The 20,693-nt window shown below is 37.8% G+C and overlaps 1 protein-coding gene across 1 annotated transcript in view; it reads left to right on the forward strand.

The window, feature by feature from the left end:
- The first annotated feature begins 497 nt into the window (after nucleotides 1–497).
- The window catches only part of NOX4 (NADPH oxidase 4), a 160,696-nt gene continuing 140,500 nt past the window's right edge, over nucleotides 498–20,693 (forward strand). Inside the window, exons 1-2 of the mRNA XM_032397656.1 lie at nucleotides 498–571; nucleotides 1,233–1,328. Coding sequence (XP_032253547.1) covers nucleotides 515–571; nucleotides 1,233–1,328 — 153 coding nt within the window. The 5' untranslated portion in view covers nucleotides 498–514. The remainder of the gene's footprint in view (nucleotides 572–1,232; nucleotides 1,329–20,693) is intronic.

A 20,693-nucleotide genomic window follows, 5' to 3' on the forward strand; every position in this document is an offset into this window, starting at 1 on the left:
ACTAGGTGTGTGCGAGTGTACGAGGGTGCGGCGGGGTTCCCCACTAGGGCATGGGTATCATTCTCCACATCTTTGTCGGTCTCCGCAAGCCGCGCCGGCCGGGCTGAGGCTGCGGGGGACGCCTCCCGGTTCCCAGCCGGGACGTCCTGAACGGCAGCAGCCGCAACTACAGGCTCGCCCGCAGACAAAGGGGCGGGCGCGGCGGGGCAGGCTCGCGCAGCCGGGCGGCGGGGCCGAGGAGCGCGCGCTCCGAGCGCCGGGCCGGGGCGGCCGAGGGCGCAGCGCAGACCCCGCGCGGGCCGCAGCCGCGGCCCCGGAAGACCCGGCTCGGGGACGCAGACCCCGCCCGGGCTGGCTCGGCGCCGGCGTCCGGGCTTCCACTCAGTCTTTGACCCTCCGTCCCCCCCCACCCCCCCTTCCCCCTCGCAGGCCGCACAACTGTAACCGCTGCCCGGCCGCCGCCGCTCCTTCTCAGGCCGGCCGGCGGAGAGCGCAGCGCGGCGGGGCCGGCGGCATGGCTGTGTCCTGGAGGAACTGGCTGGCCAACGAAGGGGTTAAACACCTCTGCCTGGTAGGATGGCGGGCAAGGCTCTCCCTGCGTTTTGTCTCTCGTGCAGCGACTTTGATTCATTCTCTGAGCGTGCGCGGGTGGGGAGCTGGAGACGTTTTGCCTCTAATTCAAATATTCTCAACTAACAAAACTTTCCGCTGTTCGTGCCTGGAGATAATAACGACCCCCCCCATCCCACCCCCGCTCCAAATGCATGGGAACTTTGCTGCACACTGATGGGAGAGCGGGTGTTGGGGCGGGGGGGGGGAGAAGAGATCACTTGTAGTGAACACAACTTTTTCTTAACCCTTTAAACATCTTCCCCCCTTTGCTCTTTTCCCAGATTGCTTTTGTTTGGTGTTGCATTTTAACAACATGCAATGCTCGGGACGTGGTGATGTCACTAATTTCTTAGGCTCATTTTGTACTGCAGGGGATGTCTGCCGATCATTTAGGAGACGTCTTTGCAACCCAAATGCTTAATCTCAGGTGCAGGGACTGAGTGAGGGCAGATTTGTTTTGCTCTGAGTGGTTGTCAGCTTGCTGGTTAATTGAAAATGCTTTCTGCAATTACTAACCCAGCTTCCACAGAAAGTATTGTGTCCAATGAATGTACTTGAAGTTTCCATTCATCAGGTAATGTTTATTTTTAATTTTTGTTTTCTCTCTCTGTATGATTTAGTTTATCTGGCTCTCCCTGAATGTTTTGCTTTTCTGGAAAGCCTTCCTGCTGTATAACCAAGGGCCAGAGTATCACTACCTCCACCAGATGTTAGGGGTAAGTGGGACTTGGGTAACCTGGTAGAATGGGTTTAAGGTAGGCAGGCATTGCTACCAGGCTTGGTCAGTTCTTCCATTTATTAAAGAAACCCTGGGTGTTCACTTCAGAAAGGTTTGTCATTCTCTAAAGTGGTCAGGTTTCCTTGATGTATCATTTACACTCATGTAGGTTAAAATGACTGACTCTTTTAAGAACCAAAGATACTATGTGCTAAAGTGAAAGGAATGAAGCTGCCAGACCAGGCTAGTAGTGCTGACCTGAGTGAAGTTGCTACCTCTTGTCGGCTGCCAAGTGCCTTGAAGGATCTGCTTCACCAGCAGGACCAACCAATGACAGGCTTTTAGTTTTCACTAATCAAGACTTCAGCCTTGCCCCTAAGCTTATCCAGAGGATTTCTGCACTGTTTCCTTTTACTGCCAGTTCTCACAAAGTATGTGTCTAAGGCAGTTATTCATTTCTAGGCATTTCTTAGCTTCTTACCCTAGGTTGATTATGGTTCCAGTGTTCTGGCCTAATACGAGAATGATATTGTGCAGAACTTTGCTCCGATTTATCTCATGTTGATATTTTTCCTTTTCTCTATTCCATGACATTTCTGATCTCATTCTTTCCATTCCCTTCCTACTTGACTCCTTAACAAAAGACAGAGGCACTGAAGACATCTTACTTTGTATTAGGAGGTAGCGTTTTCTGAGCAACCAGCAAAAAGTATAAAGTGTATTGAAAAATTTTAGGGCATCTGAAAAAGATTTTGTCATTCCTTTTCATTGGGGAAGTGAACACATTCTAAGTAGGAGATGCTTTGTTTTCTTTTCCATGGTTTAATGATTATTTAAAATTGTGATTAGTTCACATGAATTTTGTGGAACCAACTTTCCATTTCGTACTTTACGTTTACAGATCCTATTTATCTTTAAACCTCAGGTCCGAGGAAAGTAGTGCTTGGCACATGCTAAGACTGCAATAAATTGAGATTGAATTAATTAACTGATGTTTTATTTTATACAATAAAGTACTATTTTTCATTATCTATTGGTCACACAATTGATATTTTTAAAGTTTAACACCTATTTTTTAAAGAACTTATTTTTTTTAGAGCTATTTAAGCTTCACAGTAAAATTGAGAGTAAGGTGCAGAGATTTCCCCTATGCTTCCCTACCCCCACACATGCATAGTCTCCCCCATTATCAACATCCCCTACCAGTATGATACATAAGTTATGACTGATGAACCTACATCGACACATCAGCATCACCCAACACCTGTATTTTTAACTAATGGGTTAAGAAAAATAGTCTCAAAGATGAAACTCATTTTATTGCTAACTTTTAAAAAAATATATTTATTATTTTAGAGAGAGAGAGAGCACACTGGGGAGGGACAGAGGCAGAGTGGGAGGGAGAGAATCTCAAGCAGACTCTGCACTGAGCGCAATCCTGATGTCCAGCTCGATCCCACAAATGCTGAGATCATGACCTGAGCCAAAATCAAGAGTTGGGTGCTCAACCAACTGAGCCACCCAAGTGCTCCTCATTTTTTTTTTTTTTTTTTTTTTTAAAGATTTTATTTATTTATTTGACAGAGAGAGACACAGCGAGAGAGGGAACACAAGCAGGGGGAGTGGGAGAGGGAGAAGCAGGCTTCCCGCGGAGCAGGGAGCCCGATGTGGGGCTCGATCCCAGGACCCTGGGATCATGACCTGAGCCGAAGGCAGACGCTTAACGACTGAGCCACCCAGGCGCCCCCCAAGTGCTCCTCATTTTATTGGTAACTCTTAAATCTGAACATTTCTTTCTCTTTTTCATCTAACCAACTTTCCATTTGACTATCAAACTGTCATGAAACCCATGCTTTTCAAATGGACACATAGAAAGTGAGCCCTTGCCCCTGCCCTTAAGTTTCTTACAATCTAATGGAAAATCGAACAAGTATATACTTATAATTGAATAAACAAGTTAAGAAAAATTTTCTCTAATAAACGTATGAAGGTCTCTGACCTGTCTTTTTAATTTTTTCTCCTAGAAAGTCCCCCTTAGTTGTGAATTAGTGAACACAAGATTTTTCAGTAGGAGATATCTGACCTATTATGTAACTATATGAATAACTTGGAGAAAATTCAAAAGAGTTATGATGGCAAATTTTGATAAAGAGATATTTGTATTAATATACAATCTAAGAATAGGTAACTTGAAGCCACAAATGAACTTTGGATTTCAGCTCTATGGTATAGTATAAGCTAAAATAATAACTTACTTAAAAATTAATTATGTTGGAAACCAGCAAGTTAATTTTTATGAACTTGGATGCTGTGTGACAACTTCAAATTTATTTTGGTGACAAGTCAGAGATGATGAAGAGTATACGCATACACACACATATTACCCAACTAATTAAAACAAATTAAGTATGTTTTGCCTCTCGCCATCTCACTCTAGTGCTGTTGTTTGAATAATATGACAGGCTAGTGAGGTTCAATGGTGAGGCCGGCAGACCAGCTGGCACATAGTAAGGGCTCAATAAATATTCATCAGATGAATGAAGGAAAAAAAATGACAAAAGGGCTAAATGGAAAACTATGAGTGAAAAGTGCAAGAAACAGAAGAAGAGAGAGGTCATTGTAAATTAGTTTTTATAGAAACCTAAGAATGACCATAGTGAGTTGACCCTTAGGCCATCCTGTCAGAAGTCAACACTGTATGAAAAAAGTCACAGTGGGGAGGAATGGTTTTTCTCCTTGGCATCCTCCTGAAAAATGAAAGATGACTTCCAAACGTCTCACTTTTCAGTAGTTACCTATATGGTGATTTTCTAGGCATTAATTTATCTAAACAATTTTGGAATATTTTCAGTCTATCTTACTCTACTTTTTAGTGAAACAAGAACTCTGTGGTTTTACTATTTGCTTTATGAAGGAGGACTTAATTTTATTTGTCCTAGGCTTATCATTCCTAATCTTTTGATGATTATGGTATTACCTCATAGTGTAAGAATTTGCAGGCATTTTTCAAGTCGCAAAGAAAATAGAGTATAACAAGGGGATATAATTAATTTTAAAATAAATATTGCTGGCTCCCATCTTTTACATGTTTAATACTGATACTTCATTATTATTAATGCCTTAGATAGAGCATCTTAGAGCCTACCGAACACTCACGAGAACAAGGTCCCACTGTGATGAATTTTAGATAGCCTGAGAAGGACATAATAAATATTCTGATATTACAAGTCTCTCTCTCTCTTTTTTTAAAGATTTATTTATTTATTTTAGAGAGAGAGAGAGCACGAGAGGGAGGGGTAGGACAGGGAGAGAGAATTTCAAGCAGACTCTGCGTTCAGCCCAGAGCCCCAGGCAGGGCTCGATCTCATGACCCTGTGATCACAACCTGAGCCAAAATCAAGAGTCAGATGCTTAAATGACTGTGCCACCCAGGTGTTCCCATAAGTCTCTTTTGAAGGTGAATTTTAGATTCATAAAAATCATGGTGGTATTCCTGGAAATGAATTTACTACCACTTTAAAACACAAATGGAAGGAGTCCCTCCAGTTGTTGATTATTTTGATAATAACATGGAGTATAAAGGTTGCTGTTATTCATCTTTAAATGTAAGGTAGTAACAAAGTTGCAGGAGTATGAGGGGAAGGAAGGGTCTACAGAATATAGTCCATTTACAAGAAGGCATAGATATTGACAAGCAGTTAATTCTTAGTAGTTTGAAATCTCTGTTTTCTACTGAAAACCGACTATGTGTTCAACTGTTTATTCCTGTCATATGCCAGACACTTTACAAATATTTGGTTTAAGCTAGGAAACCATTCTTCCCATTTTATACATGGGAAAAGGTGGGCGGAGGAAGCTGATGACTTGTTCAGAATCAGAGCTAGGATGTGATTGCAGTTCTGTCTGGCCTTTTTGCCTTTCCTCATGCTACACAGATTTTCAGCAAAACACTTCACTGGCCCATCTCTGATAGTTAGGCCACTGGTTACTATTACTCATCATCAGTGCTGCCCAACAGAAATGTAATATGAGTCATGCAATTCAAATTTTTTTGTAGCACATTAAAAAAGTGAAATGCGGGGCGCCTGGGTGGCTCAGTTGGTTAAGCGACTGCCTTCGGCTCAGGTCATGATCCTGGAGTCCGTGGATCGAGTCCCGCATCGGGCTCCCTGCTCGGCAGGGAGCCTGCTTCTCCCTCTGACCCTCCCCCCTCTCATGTGCTCTCTCTCTCTCTCTCTCTCTCTCATTCTGTCTCAAATAAATAAATAAAATCTTAAAAAAAATAAAATAAAATAAAAAAGTGAAATGCTAGTGCCATTAAATGTAATAATATATTTTATTTAAAATAGTCTATCTAAAGTATTGGATTGAAGTATTCAACATGTAGCCAATATTTTAAAAAATATCAATGATGTATTCTAGCCTGTTGCCTATTCTTTGAAATATATGGTATGCATTTTATACTTGTGCACATCATAATTCAGTCACCAGATTTTCATCAGAAATACTTGACTGTGTTTAGATTTCATAAAATTTTTACAAATAAAAAAGTGAATTCACATACCCAAGCTGTTCCAAACATATTTAAAATTTTTCTAATAACACAAAGGACTATCAGCTTTAAGTTTAAATTAAAAAAAATTAATAAACCTAAAAATTGAGTTTCTTGGTGGGCCTAGGCACATTTCAAATGCTTAATAGCTGTGTGCAATTAATGGCTACCATTTTGGACAGTGTAAGTGTAGACTGTGGGGGAAGATATTCCTACTTCCGTGGTCACTTGCACTTATCATTTTGTTTTACAGCAAGCAGCTGGCCACCAACCTGCCCAATAAAAAGACATCAGGATATGGGTAGTCCTCTTGCTCTCCCTTTCCAAAACAGTTGATATCGGATAAGAAGTCACGGGCTCTAGCTGTTGGTGTGTAATCATAAAAATATCTCTGACTTCGCCCTAATTATCTGAGCTTTTTGGTGGTGGGAACCGTTGAGAATGAAGGTAAAATTAGTTCATTCTCAGAACTAGTGGATCCATTTTTTATCTATGTTTATTTATATTTATAGGATGCTAGTTGATTGTTCTCAGGCCAGAATTAACGATTAAAAAAACTGCATAAGAATTGACAGAGAAAAGAAGATCTTAACTGATGGAAGATAAAATAATGTTGAGGTTAATGTGTCTTAGTAGGAGTTTTCATCAGGACTGTTCTTTCCCAGACTGGTCTGACCCAGACCTGGAGGCAGCCTGGTCACGGCTGGTTTATGCCTGAGTTAATGTGCTAATCAGACTGTGCACTTCCTAGGAGATGTTTAATTATGACATGCTGTGAGTTTTGGAATCTTAAAATTAAGCTAAGAAGAAAAAAAAAAAAAGTCTTTTGAGGGAAGCCAAAACAAACACGCGCACACATAAACTAACCGAGCAATAACCTCCTCCACCTTCCCATAACAAGCTTTTAAATAAAGGAGTACTTTGATTTTTTAAGATAAAATCTATTTTTGATTTATTTGTTTTCAAGGAATGGAAAATGTAGTTGCTTGCACTTTACTAGAAAGTCCCAATGTGTTGTCACTGACCCTGAGAAACTTAGTTTCTTAGATTTTTTGGAATATTGGAGCAATTTAACTCAAAATATTATTCATAGAAGCCCTCATATTGAAGTTCATCTATTTTTGAATTATATTTCTGACATTTTAGTAATTAAACAGATATAATTTAATTGATAAGAAAATCTTACTTTGAGTAGAGAATGTGTTTTATGGTACCAGATTCAGTGTGTCTTGGTTTTATTATCTTTTCCCCCCAAAACTAACATTTGTATATGGACCGTTCAGTTTCAACCTAGATATTCTCATGGTGTTGTGATGAGAAATTTAACTTTTTTTGCTTTGTCTCACAATTATTATTTTATTTTTTGAAAGGTTTTATTTTTAAGTAATCTCTACACCCAACGTGGGCCTTGAATTTACAAACCTAAGATAAAGAGTCTCATGTTCTACCGACTGAGCCAGCCAGACGCCCCCTCACAGTTATTATTTTAGATCTACTGCACGGTCATGAAGATCTTTTTTTTCTTTTTAAAAAACTTTTATTGAGATACCTATGTTAATTGGAAGAAAGCTGTGAGCGTGGAGATTTTTTTCTAGTCTCACAATGAGGATCTTTTTTTGGTTAATCATTATCCTTTAAGTGATTAAGAAACATTAACTAATTTACCCTCGCAAAAGTCCTAGAAGTTATATCATAATTAACAATTTTCAGAGACAGAAATCTGACGTCATGTGAATTTGTTAAGGTCAGAGATTAGAGTGTCTGTACAAATGGACCTAGAATTTTAAGTCACTGTTGGTTTCATAGCTGGCCCAGGCAGCTTTACTTCTGCTGAGAAGGAATATATACCATCTGTTGGTTTCAGAAAAGGCTTGATCATTAATTCTTTTCATTTATTGCATAAAATGTAAAAGTTACCCCTTAGATTTGCCCAGGCATGTGTTGTGGTTTCAATTCGGGGGATATTTTTAACTGAATGGGAGTTTTTTTGTTGTTGTTGTCTTTATTCTTAACATTCTGCTATTTGAAAATACTTTACTTCCTGTTTATTGCCAGGTGAAATGACTTACATTACTTTGACGCAATCGTTATATTCTTAATCCATTTACAGTAGATAAAGACTCAGAATCTTAGACTTGGAAGTAAGCTTTGGCATCTTTACTTAGACTTCTTCCTCATTTTCCCAAACAGAAAAATGAAGTTGAAGTGATTTGCTCACCATCACCCACTGAATGAGTGGCTTGGTTACTATTCTGGTCCATTGATCCTCAGTCCAACAGTCAGTCTGTTATGATGAGCAACTCTATGCACATATGCATAAACAAATTAAACCCCACACTGTGGAGACCACTAGCTTTCCATCTTATGTGAAATGATATTTAAAGATGTATAGCAATTTAAGAAGTTAAGGAAAATTATTGATTTACCCCTAAGATAACATAATTTTCAGCATTACAGTTGTTTTAGATTTGTCTCAAACAAATTATTAAGGAATTATGAGACTTATTTTTATTTAAATTATTTCTGATTCCTTAATATTTGTTGGACTTACAGCACTCAGTGTTTAACCTCCTTATGGTATACAGCTGAAAGCCCACTGTACTCTTCTCTTTTATCAATACCAGCCAAAACAGAATAGAATTAGAAGGTGGAATTAATTTCAGAGAATTTCAAATCTACTTCCTTCATTTTGTTATTAATAATATTAATAACATCAATAGTAGGTTACATTCATTGAGGACTGTCTAGGTAGCAGGCATTAGTCTAAGAGCTTTGTGTGGATTAATTTATTTAACCTTTCCATCCATCCTGTGGGGTAGATTTTTTTTAAGATTTTTATTTATTTATTTGAGAGAGAGAACATGAGCGATGGGGGAGAGGGGGCAGAGGGAGAAGCAGACTCCCTGCTGAGCAGGGAGCCCAACTTGACTTGGGGCTCGATCCCAGGACCCTGAGATCATGACCCAAGCCGAAGGCAGATGTTTAACCGACTGAGCCACCCAGGTGCCGCTGGAGTAGATATTTTTAATTTGTCAGCCGAGCAATTGAATTAGGGATGTTCTGTAACTTGCTAGTGAGTGACAGAGGCAGGACTCCAGCCCAAATATCCTGTTTCGAGAACTTGTATTATTGACCATTATGCTCTTCCTCCTCTATGTGACATTATATATAGTAGGCCGAACTATATGGAATTGCCATTTTGATAAAAAATCAAATATCAACCATTTCATATAGTTCAATCTGATAACAACTTATCATTTACTAATCACATACTATGTGCCAGATATAATTAGTTCTTTGCTCTTTCTGTTTATAATCTCACTTACTCCTTATATTTAAATTATCCCTATAAGTAACAAGCCTGGAAAATAGGAAGTACCACTTTTTAGGGGATTGAGAAACTGAGATTCTGAGTGGTTAGGTAACTTTCCCCAAGTCACGCAGCTAACGCCTGGAGAAGCCCTATTTGTACCCACATTTGTCTCATACTGAAGACCATGTTCTCAATCACTGTGCTCTACCAGGGAGGTTCTGAGACAGATGGGGTTAGAAGCTGGAATTTTCTACACTTGCCTGAGGTTCTTATGTGTCCTACCACTGGCTCTGCATCAGACTGTCTATATGTATGTTTGTGTATTTTTTTATCAAAAAGTACTTGATCAGAAATGAAGGTAAGAATACTGTTTATGGATTATTCTTAGACCTGAGGCAGATATGAACACCTCATCCTAACTGGTGTCTCCTGCATTAGTTTGCTCAGGCTTCCATAACAAAGTACCACAGACTGGGCGGTCTAACCAACAGAAATGTGTTTCCTCACAATTCTGGAGGTCATATGCTTTCTGCCTTCTCTGGGGAACACCCAGCCCAAGGGAGAGGAGCCTGTAGAATCGCTGAATGTTATAGGGACCTTACGAGGTGATCCAGTTCATTTAGCTCATTTGATAGATGAACTTAGTGGAGTTAAATGTCTTCTTTATCAACTCAGTTTTTTAATCCTAGTCAAGTTTTCTAGTTCATCGTGCTAAGCAATGTGGTGATCCTAAAATTGATTTTAAAAGTGCCTAGGTCATTCTGGGGAGGAAAATCAAATAAGCAATCAAACAACAATCAAACGAAGATCATGGACCTTGGAGCTATACGGATATGAGTTTGAATCCTAGCTCAGGCATTTATCTCCCTTTATGATTTTGGTAAATTTCTTCTCTGAGTATAAGTTTAACTCATCTGTGAAGTTGGGTTGAAGTCTTTCCCTTAGTTTAGTTGTGAAGATTACATGAGAACATGTGGGTGAAATGCTTAGCACTTGGTGCATAGGTACTCAGCAAATGATAGTTATTACTGTAATTAAGTAGTATTATTTAGCATTAATAGTATTAATAGCACTGAATAGTAATATTATAAATTATTTATGTTTATAAATAAAAATAATAAAAGGAATTCAGAACTATGTAAAGATGAAGGGAACTTGCCGAGCATTTAGCAGATGGCATTAGGACAGGGAGACCTATCTTTTCCTTTGGTTGACCTCTGGCTCCCTCTTTGATCCTTCTGGACAAAGCAAATATCTGTTGCTATTTGTAATTGACACAAAATTTGTAGCACCTTGGTTAGATGGCTGTGTGGAATTTCAGCTTGAAGTAGAATTTATTTCATTCAAAAAGCACTTGTTAATTTTCACTGAAACTTGGAGTCTTCAACAGGTAAACAAGGGAAATAATTCCTATCTCACCAGGGTATTGTGAACCTTAAAAGAAAATTAAAAGAGGGCGCCTGGGTGGCTCAGTTGGTTAAGCAACTGCCTTTGGCTCAGGTCATGATCCTGGAGTCCCTGGATCAAGTCCTGCATCGGGCTCCCTGCTCGGCAGGGAGCCTGCTTCTCCCTCTGACCCTCCCCCCCTCTCATGTGCTCTCTCTCTCATTCTGTCTCAAATAAATAAATTAAAAAAAAAATCTTTAAAAAAAAAAGAAAAAAAAAGAAAATTAAAAGAGGGCACATATTGAATGGAGCACTGGGTGTTATACACAAACAATGAATCATGGGACACTACATCAAAAACTAATGATGTAATGTATGGTGATTAACATAACATAATAAAATTAAAAAAAAGAAAATTAAAAGAAATAATAATAACAAGAGCCAACATTCATTGAAATGTTCTCATGGGCAGACATTGTATTACGTTCTTTTTTTTTTTTTTAAGATTTTATTTGAAAGAGAGAGAGAGAGGCTGCGTGTAAGAGAGAGAGCAAGTGCGTGCACACAAGCAGGGGGGAGGGGCAGAGAGAGAGGGAGAAGCAGGCTCCCCGCTGAGCAAGGAGCCCAGGACCCTGGGATCATGACCTTGAGCCGAAGGCAGACACTTAACTGACTGAGCCACCCAGACGTCTTGAGTTACGTTCTTTATACATTCTGTGTCAGAGTCTTAACTAGTCCACAAGGTAGGTTCTATTACATAAGGGGAAACTAACAGAAATTATAAATAAATCACTCATGGAAAAAATACTGAGCATAAAGCCCATTATATAACAGGTGTTCCCCCAAAAGCCAAATTTCCTCTTTCCTTCCCTCTTCTCTCCTTCATAGCCACAGATGACAATTCACCTAACTGAAACATGACGAAACTGTTCTACTTATCTCAGAGTGTTGTGTTGAGGATTAGATGATATAAAGGATAGGAAAGTACTTTGAAGAATTGAAAAACATCATGGATGTGAAAAATGGTTACCATTTACTGTTGCTGTGTCCTGTCATTCCTCCCAGCTTTTAAGGCTCCAGCCATGGCACCATGACAGAGCTCCTCCAGGGAGGAGTCACAGGGAAAGGAATGAGGGAAAGGTGGCAGATGCCCTTTAACATCCAGTATGCATTACGTTTACAGTATTGACTCTTGAAATGGGATCTTGAAGGTCTGTGACATGTTGTAATTAATAATCGTGCTAAGGCATGAACTAAGACAGACCTTAGTATAAGAGCAGATGACTTAGCTGGGGAGTGGGTCTCACTTCTTAGTATCCACATTTTAATGCAACTCTGTGATGTGATAGTAATCAAATAGTGTGGTAAAAAGTCATGTGAAAATTAGTTTCTTTAGTGCTTTGGCAGTGGGACTAAAGAAAAAGTAGATTTAGGAGATGGACTTTGCATGATCAATAGGATGTTTACATATTTAGAAATTGAAAACTTGAATTTGACAATGACTTCATTTGATAAATGAATCAAATACAAGTTCTATGGGGAACTTGGTTTAAATTGCATGATTTAATGGTTTTCATGAATTTGGAAATTGTTAAAGGTCTTCAGACACATCCAAGGATATCAGAGGTCTTAAATAGTTTAAGGCAAGAAGAGATGAGTGATGTTCACAAAGTAAAAGCATTTTATACATCTGAATTTTTTTTTAAAAAGTGGGCACTTCAATAATAAGATAAATCTAAGAAATGATTTATGGTGAATGCCTTTCTGACTATATTCCTTTCTCCTATGATAAGATTATCGAATAGCTGATTTCAAAGTGCTAGTAATTTTGTTTCATGTGATCTTAGAAAGCTCAGGTGCATTGGAAGGATACAAAGGTATAGTGATCCAAACAAATCTCTTCTTTCCCCATGCTATACTTTTGATTCTCTTTGCTAATTCCTCCCCACCCCCAATTCTCTCTCTTATGGGCCTTCTAATTATCTGCATAACTCTACCTTGAGTGAGAACATTGATTTCCATGCTGGTGAGGGTGTCCCAAGAGAGTTGTGGTACAAGAAAAGAACCACTTCTTGTGAATATGCTGAAATAGGTGATAAGAGTGCTTTCACCTCTCACTGATTTCCCTTGGCCAAATTGCTTTTGAGAAGTTACTTTGGGCCTTTGAGCTTTGTGAATTCTCAGTTTGAAAAGCATGGACCCAAAAGCTCATTTGTAAAGTGCTTTAGGTGATGCAAACAAAGGTAAAGAATATGTCCCCCCCTCCCCCACTCCAGCTAGCTCAGAATATCTAAAGGGAAAACTAAGCAAATATCATCAGTGGTCTATATTAATGGGTTCCAGTTGGAAAAAAATGACTCATATTAAGCCACAAGAATGCAGAGCTTCAATATGAATGTTATTCCACTCAAGAAATGGCATTTGCTGTTGGGCATTGTCTGTATTACATTTGTTACCTCCTGTGGAAGTTTTCTGTGGGGTTGGAGCTTCGCTTGGACTATGTAGAACCCATCACTGAACTCTTTATTTTGATCTTGTACATTTTGTAAAACATAAGAGAGGGGAAGAATGAGTCAAATGAACATCTTAGAAGAACATCTTAGAAGAATGAGTCAAAAGAACATCTTAGAAGAGTTTATAATCACAATGGATCTGTAAAGTTTACTTAATTTTGGTTTGCCTGAAGAAAACTAGTCTTTTACTTGTACTGATTTTAAAGCTTGGATATGTTATTCTTTTTTTTTAAAAAAAAGATTTTATTTATTTATTTGACAGAGAGAGACACAGCGAGAGAGGGAACACAAGCAGGGGGAGTGGGAGAGGGAGAAGCAGGCTTCCCGCTGAGCAGGGAGCCTGATGTGGGGCTCAATCCCAGGACCCTGGGATCATGACCTGAGCCGAAGGCAGATGCTTAATAACTGAGCCACCCAGGCACCCCAGGACATGTTATTCTTAAAGAAGAAAACATACTTTGTTCAACCCACAGATTTTAGATATATAAAATTTGTCCAAGTCTTATATGACATGCGTAAAAATTCTTGTTCAAACTAAGTGTCTGTTACCACCTTTTCCTAAGCATGGAATGACTATTAGTTTAAATTTCAAATATATTAATACCTGTGAAAATTCCAAAGTTTAATGGAAACAGTATAATGTAATGAACAATGTAATATGAGAACATGGATTTTATGGACAAATTGACTAAAGTGGAAATCGGGACTTTACCTTTTAAGAAATGTATCTTTAAGTAATTTATTGAAATCTTCAAAGCCTGAAGTTTCCTCAATTTTAAATGGAGAATTATATTATGAAATCAAACTACCTAAAAATTCCAGTATTGAAATATTCTGACTTAAAAAAATGGCAGTTTTGCATAGTTTAACCTAGTATCTCTTACAGGGTTTTGTTTTGTTTTGAGGAGAGGATTGAGTAGGATGAGGAAGAAATGCGTGTGAGGCCTTCAGAAAGTATGACTTCCTTCTTGCTAATGGCAAGTTAGAGTAGACAATGTTAGAGTCATTTCCTTCAGGCAACGTTTTTGAAGTTAAGAATGTTTTGATGTTGAAATCTATTTGTAAATGGCTGCTAATGACACAATTTCCAGCAACTAAGAGATTAACTCCTCATTTCATATAGTGTATACATTCTGAATGATTTAAAGAGCTATTTTGCAAGTGGCAGTGTGTTTTTGTTAATTATAATTTCAAAACTATTGAAGCTCACAATTAATTGCTTTTTAACTGGTAATGGTTTTCAAATTTTATCTCAGTTTTTTGGCCTTTTTAAAGCTTTCTGTCAAATCAACCAAAGATTGAGGTACAGATGAAGAGAACGAACTTTAAAGGACATTAGCAGTGAATCTTCTCTGTAAAAACAAAGGATTTAAAAAGCTATGTTTTGGATTTCAGGTACAGAGTATTTAAACATGTACCTTAGTTCATAGGACACTGTCTTCATGGGTATTTTGCTTCATCATTCATTCATTTATTAGTTCATTGTTTAATCACTCCTCATTCTCCAATTCTCCAGTTCCTTTTTCCTCTTGACAACAGCAACCTTTTTAATGTGCTGACATGTATCCTTCTATCGCTATTTTATTTGCATGTTTCTGTGAATTCACCGAAATGGTATTATGCATAGCCTCATTCTGTTTCTTGCTTTTTTCCAACTGGTATTATGTTTTTTCAAAGTCTATCATGTGATGATGTGGTTTTTTGGGGTTTTGTTTCTAATTGCTCACAGTATGCCGTGTTTCGCATCTGCCACAGTTACTTGCACATTCTCCCAGAAATGGACCCTTTGATTTCCTCTAATTTCCTACTGCTTAATATAACATCATGATGAACATAAAGCATATTCTTAGAGTGTAAATATTATACGGTAGTTTCCTGGTTTTATACCTTAGAGATTTGCCCAACCACTGAAGGACAACTAATCTGTTCATATTGTAACAAAATTACATATTTTGTTAGGATATTTCTGTGTACTTGTTATAATGGTTTTTAGTGAGATTAAGATGACATTGGAGGTGATATCACACATAGAACAATTCTAAAAATCGACATTCCATTGTAGTAACTGGTTTCCAGTGAGAAATCTAAAGGTTATTGGATAACTAAAGGGAAGAATGCAGCAAGTATTTTAAGTATTATATGATTTCTATATTCCCGTGGCTTTTTTCTTATGTATTGCACATAATATTAACCATTTAAACAAAAAACACAGCCATATAAACAGTTATAGTAAAAGCAATAATAATAACACATATAACATCAGACTTAGAAATATAAGAAATGGGGGGGGGCGTGCCTGGGCAGCACAGACGGTTAAGCCTCCAGCTCTTGGTTTCTGCTCAGGTTGTGATCTCAGGGTCCTGAGATCGAGCCCGGTGTCAGGTTCCTTGCTCAGTGCAGAGTCTGCTGAAGTTTCTCTCTCCCTCTCCCTCTGCCCCTCCCCACTGTACTCTCTCTCTCTCTCTCTAAAATAAATAAATAAATCTTAAAAAAAAAAGAAATATAGGACATGGAATAAATATAGGAGAGAACATGAAAAGGATAGGTGAATAGAGCAGAATGGATTATAGAAAAGATAAACAAAGAAGCGTCACAGCAACAATTCACCCTAACTTTCTGCGCTGCAAAATATAATATAATAGAGAGCTGTATGGGCCCAAAGACCAAGCAAGGTTTCAAAGGTTGTGGGATGGAGTGTGACTGGAGGGTTATTTTTGTTTGTTCTTTGTTTTATTTTTTATTTTTGTACATGGTAGCATATGAGGGCTTTCTTTATTAATATTTTAATATATGTAGAAATACTTTATTTTTTCTCAGGACCAGTTTGGTAAATACCTTAAGAGCACATAAGCTAACCAAGCTGTAAGAAATGTGTTATGCTATCTGTCACAAGGGACCCGTGGTTTGGATATTTAACATTTGGGCCCCATTTAAGTTGCACTAGTGTCCAAGAATCAGTAACTGTCACGGCCTCCCATTACCCTGGTAGTTCTTCTGTTCATTACCTGGAACCCCCTTTTCCCTTGCCAGCTATAATGTCACTCATTATCATTTTCCCTCTTTCCTGTTCCTGTCCTATTCTGTCCTGTCCTATCCTGTTCTCTTCTGTGCCATCCTGTCCTGGGCCCGTCCTATCCCATCCTGTCTCGTCCTATTTCATCCTGTCCTGTCCTAGTCTGTCTTCTCCTGTCCCACCCTATCCTGTCCCATCCTATTCTGCCCTTTATTTTCTAGTCCTGTCCTATCTTATCCTGTCTTTTGATCCTGAACTTTAAGTAAATATCTTCTTATTTGTCAAAGGCTGGGAAAAAAGGGTAGCTTAATGTCCTTCTTCTGGAAGTTATCACCTTAAGCCATGGAAATATTTGCAAGATAATTTATAAAATTTTGTCATTTTTTTCAGTATGAAAATAATACATACAATTAAAAGAAAAAATGGGAAATGCACAAAAGTTGAAATAAAAGGAAAATTTCCTTTCGCATTTTCACTAAAGAAAGTATTTCTCCTCAAATTTACTTTTTCCCACTCCATTTTCTTTAGAAAATAATCTTTCTTGTGACTTTCAAATTTATTAAATCTCTTTCATATTTATTATAGAAAATGGGAGGAAATGCAAAAAAAGTCATTTATATCTCAGGACCCACATATAACCACTGTTAACATTTTGGTGTATTTCTTAAATACAAGTTTTTTCTTTTTTTTTTTTAAATAATATAATCAGAATAAATAGTTTTGTATTCTTTTAACATGCAGCATTAAATATTATATTAGGTTTATTTCTGTTATATTATCACAAATTGTTAAACATACATTTTTTATTTTTAATATTTCACTGAATAAATACAAACATACCTGTCACAAACACTCCCCAAATTTTGGACATGCAGATGGCCTCTATTAACCCAGAAAATGCTGTGAACAACATCATTGTGTAGAATACCTCCTCTGTTTTTATAATTATGTCCTTTGGATGTATTATTAGAAGTTTGTAGTATATTAACCCATTTAGTTTTAATTAGTGTGAGTTTTTATTGTGATCTATCCATTTAGTTCTTGGTACTTAATTGTTAAAATACATTACATTTCAAAAGAAACACATGCTTCTGTACATTGAATACTGATGTTACCATAGAAAAAAAATTAGAAACCCCCCTTTATTTCTATATAATCTATGTCATGTGCAGATACTCATTTTGCACCTATATATTATTAATTCATTTCCATTATGCAAGTTTAACTTATTTTCAGTGGCTAAATACTGTCCCGTAATATATAGAAAACTTTTTTTCATTTTTCTACTGTTAACCATTTTGGTTCTATTCTTTTTGTTTTTATATCACATACCATACTGCAGTGAATATCCTTGTAGAAATTTATATATACACTTGGACAAGTATTTCTGTATGCCACTTTATTTTTTTAAGAAATTCCAAAGTGAGATATTTTGAACCTATTAAATGTTAGCTTTTTAGGGGGGCGCCTGGGTGGCTCAGTCGTTAAGCGTCTGCCTTCGGCTCGGGTCATGATCCCAGGGTCCTGGGATCGAGCCCCGCATCGGGCTCCCTGCTCCGCGGGAAGCCTGCTTCTCCCTCTCTCACTCCCCCTGCTGGTGTTCCCTCTCTCGCTGTGTCTCTCTCTGTCAAATAAATAAATAAAATCTTTAAAAAAAAAAAAAAAAAAATGTTAGCTTTTTAGGGAAAAAAATATTATTTTTGATTTATATTTCCTCTCTTACACCCATTTATCATCTTACATTTGATTTAATGTATTGTTCTACCAAGAGATGAACTAGTGTGGGCCACTGTGTGTTGACCAATTAAACTCTGAAGAATTTGTTGAAAGAGTCTAGTGCTTAAATATGTATGCATCAGGAAGTTTAGGTCGATAGTCTGTACCAAACAATCCATTCATTCAGTCCATTTTACTGAGTACCTACTCTCTTACCCATTTTGGCCATTTTCATGCACCCAGAGTTCGTTTTCTTAGAATTAATATCTTCTTGGAGACAGTATTTTTTTTTTTTTTTCCAAAGAAAGACTAGAAGAAATTTTACTGGATTCAAAGTTGAAAGTTATGGTTAAAAGACACGCTGAGTTAGCTAAGATTGCTAATATCTTGAGGACCAAGATAGAACGTAAAGACAGTTTTATAGAATCAGTTAAGAAGAGTTATTAAGAAATAGGATTGAGTTCAGGAAGAGTAAAATAGATATGTTTAAGTAGGGTATGCTTGACAGTCATGAGAGAAAAATCTTAATATTGAATATTCTATACTCACTGTATGAGATTTATTTATTTATTTATTTATTTATTTATTTTTAAGATTTTTATTTATTTGACAGCGAGAGCTCGAGAGAGCACAGGCAGGGGGAGCAGCAGAGGGAGAGCGTTCTTGCTCTCGCAGGCTTCTTACTGAGCAGGGAGCCTGATATGGGGCTCGATCCCAGGACCCTGGGATCATGACCTGAGCTGAAGGCAGACGCTTTACCTGACTGAACCACCCAGGCGCCCGCACTGTATGCATTTTAATATATGTCATTGTGGATAGTCTGATTACAATTCTAACCATGTGAGGCTGTGCCATTGCTATGACTGTTGTTTCCTTTCAAAAATTATTCCATGTGTTTGGGCCACTAGTATCTCTGTTTTGGCTTCTAACTTTTAGGAGGAATGTTGAAAAATTAAAAATGTTTTAAGGATGAGGAAGAATGATGCAAGGTTTTGGAATGATGATTCCTGATGAAGAGTAGCTGAGATGTTACTAAATAAATATCCAGTAATTGTGATCAGATGTGCTGGACCTGTGATGAAAGAGAAACAAGGCCTGCCTCAGCTTTCTAGTCAACCGTGCTCTGCAAAATGCATGCCATTCCTTGGTGCCTTTCCCTGTGCATGGCTAACTTCTGTAGGAAGAGGAACTGTAACAATGACATACAAGCAAATGCACTGTAATTCTCAAGACCCTTGTTCTTGTGCCATAGATAGGAGTAGATGGTAAGAGATGAGCATGAATATCTGCAGGAATGTAATAGGTGATTAAAAAAATTCATTTTGTCAGCTAAAGAGAAGCCATTTTCATTTGATGTGTTTTTACCTTTTGGAACAGTACTACAAGAGAAAATGGAGCAAGTTTTTACCATTGTTTTGTTAAGTTTTCCAATTCTAGGTTTTGGAGACAATGACCTTGGTAGAGGTCACAGATATTAAGTGTGATAAAAAATGTCATGCTTTTTAATGTGATGACCTGTTCAGTAGACAGCATTGCCCACTGAAACCCATGAATGTGTTCAGTGCAATTCTGGATCCCACTTAGGTTGAACTTTAACTTTTGTAGACAGACACATAGTCTAGAAGTGAATCTCTTCTGCTCTCTGGGCTTCTGGCACAGGAAAAACAAGGTAGACAAAATCTGGACAGAAATACCATAATAATAACAATAACAATTGTAACAGTCTTGCTTTCTTCTTCTCTAAGAGCTATATTTCTTTCTGACTTGTAATAGACTTCTTTTTTTTTATTATTATGTTCAGTTAGCCACTGTACAGTACATCATTACTGTACATCATTAGTTTTTGATGTAATGTTCAATGATTCATTGGTTTCATATAACACCCAGTGCTCATCACAACACGAGCCCTCCTTAATACCCATCACCCAGCTACCCCCGTCCCCCCTACTCCCCTCCCCTCTGAAAGCTTCAGTTTGTTTCCCAGAGTCCATAGTCTCTCATGGTTTGTCTCCCTGTCTGATTTCTCCCCCTTCAGTTTTCCCTCCCTTCCCCTATGGTCCTCTGTGCTATTCCTTATGTTCCACATATGAGTGAAACCATATGTCTTTCTCTGCTTGACTTATTTCACTTAGCATAATCCCCTCCAGTTCCATCCATGGCGATGCAAATGGTGGGTATTCATCTTTTCTGATGGCTGAGTAATATTCCATTGTATATATGGACCACATCTTCTTTATCCATTCATCTGTTGAAGGGCATCTTGGCTCCTTCCACAGTTTGGTAATAGACTTCTAAGGAAAGACTACATTCCTACTGAAAATGGAAGAAAGTTTACTTCTAGAAAGGGTGGAATGATGGATGATGAGATATTAAAGGAAAGATTTGAGTTAAGCATAAGGAAATCTGCATATGAAGTCAGGATGGATTCTATTCTTTTGGTGGTCTCTTTAATTATATGGAAACAAAATCTGCCCCCCACCCCCAGCTTCTTTCTTTAGAACTGATAGCTTCTTTAGACAGTGTTAAAAAAAAAAAAGAGGTTTATAGATTGGAAGAGAGGTCAACTTGAGTCAAAAATTACATCATAGTTAAAAGTCTCCAGGGCAGTTAGTTGACAGAAACCAGCTAGGATCATTTGGCATGAATTACAGGTTCATAATGGAATGAAGAGACATTCATGAGCTTTTGGATATACCCCAAGACCACTGAATTGGCAGTTTATTTTGGAATTTTTTAAAGAAATAATTACTCCAATTATTATTAACTGCTTTCTGACAGTTCATGGCATGTTATTCATTATTGTTTTCATATGAAACCATATCAAAGTAGTTAGGTAATCAACTTTTTGAAGTACCTTTTCATTGAAATAT

This window comes from Phoca vitulina, unplaced genomic scaffold, assembly GCF_004348235.1.
Source record: "Phoca vitulina isolate PV1807 unplaced genomic scaffold, GSC_HSeal_1.0 scaffold101, whole genome shotgun sequence".
Lineage (NCBI taxonomy): Eukaryota > Metazoa > Chordata > Mammalia > Carnivora > Phocidae > Phoca > Phoca vitulina.